The sequence below is a fragment of the Hippocampus comes genome, unplaced genomic scaffold (genome assembly GCF_001891065.2).
Source record: "Hippocampus comes isolate QL1 unplaced genomic scaffold, H_comes_QL1_v1.1 scaffold129, whole genome shotgun sequence".
Lineage (NCBI taxonomy): Eukaryota > Metazoa > Chordata > Actinopteri > Syngnathiformes > Syngnathidae > Hippocampus > Hippocampus comes.
This window is the reverse complement of record NW_017805992.1, coordinates 595,001-600,790: the sequence shown is the minus strand read 5'-3', so window position 1 is coordinate 600,790 and position 5,790 is coordinate 595,001. Positions and strand designations below refer to the sequence as shown.

At 40.6% G+C, this 5,790-nt stretch overlaps 1 protein-coding gene across 1 annotated transcript in view; it reads right to left on the bottom strand.

Annotated features, from left to right (window-relative positions):
- The window catches only part of nudt6 (nudix (nucleoside diphosphate linked moiety X)-type motif 6), a 7,654-nt gene extending 2,104 nt beyond the window's left edge, over nt 1-5,550 (bottom strand). The window contains exons 1-3 of the mRNA XM_019892203.1: nt 5,151-5,550; nt 3,759-3,962; nt 2,398-2,453 (exon numbers count right to left, since the gene is read on the bottom strand). Of these exons, the coding sequence (XP_019747762.1) occupies nt 2,398-2,453; nt 3,759-3,962; nt 5,151-5,379 (489 nt within the window). The 5' untranslated portion in view covers nt 5,380-5,550. The remainder of the gene's footprint in view (nt 1-2,397; nt 2,454-3,758; nt 3,963-5,150) is intronic.
- Nucleotides 5,551-5,790: the final 240 nt, after the last annotated feature.

The window sequence follows — 5,790 nt, the reverse complement described above, 5'->3', positions numbered from 1 at the left end:
CTGTGGTGAGTCGTCATTTTCATGCACTTTGAATTTGCGTTGTATCGTATTTTGAAGGCATTAAACATTACCAGAGCGATAAGAGTGTTGCGACCAGATTAGACGCTCCTTGTGTTTATTATTATATTTCGAAAACACCACAGTTTTCATGCAGCTCATACCATATTATTTTGTTGTATTAATCCGCCACACCTTAAATGCCGGTCCCTGAAAATATTGTCTGACTTAAACCGGTCCGTGGGGCAAAAAAGGTTGGGGACCCCTGGGTTAAATTATACTGTCAGTGTGTGTGTGTGTTTGTGTGTGTTTATACATATATCTATTTTTGTAGGTCTATTTTGTATACAGCGCAGAAATGTAATATACACATTAGGATGATATGAGAAACACAAAAATGCACAAGTAAAGCTGCTTTGTATTTGAATGTGTTTTCAACCCGATGCTTTCCTGCTGGAGTTGTTCCACAAGTGGACACACGTGGAATAAAAACATATTGTGACACTAAAAATTAGATTTTGTTTTTATTTTGGTGCAAATCACGATTAATTTTGTTTTTTTTTTATTGCTAATTATGTGTTTTGCTGATTTATCACTGATCCTTTAAACTGCATCTGATTAATTTATCATAAAGTTTAGATGTTCTTGTTGGCTTTTCCCAAAGTTTTGCTTTCTTGCGTGATTTTTGCTACCTGACTGCTATTTGGAACTGTTCATGATTCCTTCCACCAGAAATGTCAGGAATAGCCTACCAGAACATCTGAACTTTATAAGAAGTTAATCAGATGCACTTCAAGTGGTGTCATTGTCATGCTCAGTGGAAGTGTTATTCGGACCCTCCAGGAATGCAAACAAATGTGAGTGGAGTGTTTTGTATTTTTTTTTGTCCCCACCCCCACCACCCCAAAGGGGCCGTTGAGAGTGCGCTCATTACAAGGCGAGCATGTACAGTCAGAGCTCTGTGTTGCTGGCCCAGTTCATTCATAGGGCTTATGTACAAACTGTGTGTGTGTTTGCTCCGGAGCAACTAACTAGAGGTTTGGAGGCCACATAGAAGCAAAAATAAATACAAGTGATTATAGAGACTTCATTAAGGACGGATGTTCAAGTCATTAGTAGCTCATTTTGGTGCCAAGATCAGATTTATTTATACTAGACTGGAACTGTCAAACTCAACGTACAAGAGTTCCCCAATTTAGTATATGACCAAAATGTGACGTTTTGAGTTCATGAAGCAACAAGCTAGTTTGCTGGACGGCATAAGAATACGTACGTGGTTCTGTGCATCAAAAACCTCACCTTGGATCACACACCATGTTCGGTTTCTGAACAGTGTTGCGATGGCTGCCGAAGCCTCATTACTTTGTGCTTTTTCCTCGCACAGCATAAACGTCATCAACTCCTTGTTTTGCCCTTTTGCCTAAAATGGCCACCACGTCCCATGCAAAAACTGTGCTGCATTGTGGGAGTGAGGGGCCATTACAGGCAAGCAGTAACCACAGCAAACTCAAACAAAAAGGCGAAAACCACTCCATAAATTACGTTTTCATATACAGGGTGTCCATAAAGTCTCTTTACCATTTGTAAAATTGATTTAAAATGCAATTGATTCGATATTTTATTCAGATTTGTTCTATTGTATTCAGCGTTTATTAAAGTTTTCTTTAAACCTCTTTTAATACACTTCTACATGGGCACCATTAGCTGCACAAAGCACATCAAGACGGTCCTCGATTTCTTGCCATGTTCGCTGCAGCATAGCCTCATCAATTGTGGCAATGGCATCAGTAATCCTTTGCTTTAGGTCAGTAATGTCCCTTATCTTTGTTCGATACACGATATCTTTAACATAGCCCCATAGAAAGAAGTCCAGCAGAGTGATATCTGGTGAAGGGAAACATTTGCAGAAATTGATGTCTCGTTGAAGAAAAATGGACAATTATTCGATTGCACATGATACACACACAAATGCAGTGTGATAAAAAAACTTAGTAAACACTGAATACAATAGAACAAATCTGAATAAAATATCTAATCAATTGCATTTTTAATAAATTTTTGAAATGGTAAAGAGACTTTATGGACACCCTGTATTTCTCTAATGCAATTTTTTTAACGACTCATGATCAAAGTAAGGTAAAACTCATTACAATAAATAAATAAATACTTGTTCATGGCTGGAACAGATCGATTGCATTTACATTAATTTCAAGGGGAAAGACTATTTTGGTTTGTGAACATTTCGGTTTAAGAACAGGTCACAAAACAAATTAGATTTACAGCTCATGGTTTCGCTGTATATAATGGTGACAGTTTCACCCTGCAACACTTTTTATTTCTTTTTGCCCATGCATTAATATTGTGGGGGTTGGGTGGGGGCTGCTTTCCGGAATAAATTACCTTGTTCTTGTCTTGCACCACCAGAACCTTTCCATTGGACTCGTCGACGACTGCGCCTACACAAAATGACAGTCAAAGCATACACTCATATTTAAACCAGTTCAAAATGTTTCGTCAGTGAACACGCCAGGAAGGAAGACTAAAGAGTTGAGGGGTACCTAATAAATGGGCAAGTGGTCTGGATCAAACCACCGGTGGTTTGAAACCGCACAGTCCTCAGTGTTATAAATATTTAACTTTGAGATTGTTAAATTGGGGTTACAATAACATCTGGCCTTTGGGGAGTCTAAACAGAGCATGTGTGACTCAGCTACACTTGCCAATGAAATGGACATTTATTTTATTATTTTTTTTCCTTTTACAGTGACTCAGCGAGGAGGAAGAGGAGGGGACCTTTTTTCCTTCTGGTACATCCTCCTTTGAAAATGTATTTGACAGCAACGTAAAAGAGGCATGTGTTCATGGCCTGACTTGGACTTCCGTGTGGAAATTGATTTCATTCAGCAAGCCAGAGCCAAAAAAATAAAAGGACTTGGGAAGCCTGTAATTGTGTCATGGAGAATATTCAACGGAGGCGAAAAAACTACTTGCACAAGTTAATCATCATCAAAAGTGGCGAAAAATGACTTTCTTACTGGTTGAGAATGCACAATAGAGCGTAAAAATGACTTTGCTGTAACTTTGGTAGGAAAAAAGATTGTTCAATATAAAATCAAATATGAAAAAAATAATGCAGATTAATTGGAAAGGTTTCATGAGAAAAATCCTTTGTACAATTAAAACAGTTAAGTATGTTTTTGACGCAAGATTCACAAATGTCACGTGGATGATTTTCACAGAGTAAACCTAAAAAGGTTATACAGGTACATCAAAGCATTAATACGACATATGTTAGCTTCCACAAAGAGGATGAATCGTACATCAAGCGTTGCATCACAAACATTGGAAAACGTATTAAAGATGAGGTGATTTAAGATGACTTAGATGAAAACCTTTTTGCTGAAAAACATTTGCTATTTCAAATTAATATCTGTTGTGTTCTTCAGCTTTGTTATTTTTGTTATGGAACAAGGTTGCCACTTTCTACTTTCCCCTTTCATTTTTCTCATTTGGGTCTTTGGGAAACCTTGCTTTAAATTCTACCACGAGGCCCAGTGGAATGGTTCCATTCCAAACATACCAAACACACCAAACTGGTAAGCATGCCTCCATTTGGTTTTGCCGGATAAAACCAGAAAAGGGGGATTTTTTTCCCTGCCATGTGCTCAGGACATGTTCTGACATGCTGTTTGGACAAGCATTCAATTCTCACTCTGCCCTCTGCTGGACATTGTCTGGTAATGCCGAAGGCATCTCCCTACCTGCCACGCCGATTTGGTGCGTAGCAAAGCCAGGCAGCTTGCTTTCTCCTGCGCCCATCCAGAGGGAGAGCACGGCGTGGCGCTCCTGTGCGTGGTGGAAGGTGAAGCCGCGGGCGGCGGCGGCACCGGCGCATCGGCTCATCGCGATTGGAACCCGCAGCCACACGGCCACCTTGCCCTCTGATTTCCACCGGCCCAATGAATCTACGAAGTCAAGTCATAGAACACGACTTCAGAGTGAATGAATGAATGTGCGAGCTGTTTTAAGGGGATAATGTTTGGATCCCGCTTCTGACACCAACTTTGGTTTCATCAAAGATTAATTTGGCTTTAATCAAGGAGCCAATATGATTAAAGATAATGGCGTAACTGTCTCAATGTATCATGTTCAGATTATTTAAATCTCACTTCTGACACCAAAGTTATCGACGCAAAAAGCAAATCAACCATATGTGTAATCAAACAGGCACTGAGATTAAAACTAATGACTTGATGGCAAAGTTGATGTTCAGGTGTGCTGTGCTCAGATACTACTTCTGACACCAAATCCATTTCAGTGAATGAATCATGAAGCATCCTACGATTTTATAGGTCATGGTTATATGTCCTAGTTTTTAGGAGGCTCAATATTCTGGTTGTCAGGGTTGGATCCCACTTCTGACATAAAATCTGGTCGACTGTAAGGTAAATTAATAATGTTTATCATTCAACAGCCAATGCAACTAAACATACCGACTAGTCAAGCATCAAGCATTCTTTGAGGCATGACATCCAGGGCGTTTTGTAAGGATGCCATTTCTTACACCACATTTTGTCTCATCAAAAAGTACATCAATCATGTCTCATTTAGTGGCCCATGAGACACAAGCTAATGAATGAATAGCTGTGCTGTTCGAGGTGCAATGTGTTCGGATCCCGAATAACCTGTTTAAGGAGTAATGTGTTATGACCCCCCACGTCTGACACACAATTCATTTCAGTGAAAGGTACATTAATTTTGCCTGTTGCTGAGCAGTCTTAAAGCACAAGGTTCAGGTTGCGGTGTATGTATCCAACTTCTAACCCCTCATTTGCTAAACACAATAGCCAATGAACGAACGAATAGCCGAGCTGTATTAGGCAAAATGTTCTGGTAGTCATGTCCGGATCCAAATTTCTGACACCAATTGCGGCATGGAAAGATGTAAATTAATCATGTGTGTCATCAAACAGACAACATTTAAGAATGAATGAATACATGGCTGACTGACATCTCTAAGGCTTAATGTGTGCTGATCCCACTTCTGGCACCAAATTGTGAGCTCCAATGCCATCCAATCCGAAAAACCTTTCCAATCATTGACATTGTCAGAGGGGTCGGAATTTCACACCATGTTCCATGAGCACACAAACCTGTCAATAAGTCAGCGAAAGCAGTTTCACTAATGTCCTTCGGCAGCCCAACGTCCGCCAGATCCACCGTGATTCCCCCGAACCGGTCCACTCTGCCGGCCAGAGCCGTGGCGCCCTGTTCCCGCCGCAGCTGATTGACAGCGGCCTGGCACGTGAACGCGCGGGAGGAACACCATTTCCGACAAAGTCCAATAAGTCGAAATTGACAAAGTAGAGCGGACGGAGTCATGTTGTTGTTGTTATTCGTCCACTTTAACTTGCTTTAAATATGTCTTTAAATGCCAGCGGGTCGACTTCCGCTATTGAAGTTGCGTAATTACCGTAAGTCTTCGTTGAGAGCGCGAGACGGTGAGCCAAACTCAAAACCGACGTCATTTCTCAGCGTTAGCCAATCATAGTTTGCAATTAGGGACTCACCCATCGACATTCACATACGGTCATTATAAGGATAAAACACTTACCACCGACATTTAAATGCTTGAATAGGACGAGTAGTCCAGTAATGTTGAAACGTAATAAAAAGGCGACGATTTACTTAAACTCTGCTTCAGTGCAAAAACACGACTACCACACACATATCTCTCTCTCTCTCTCTCTCTCTCTCTCTCTCTCTCTCTCTCTCTCTCTCTCTTTCTATTCA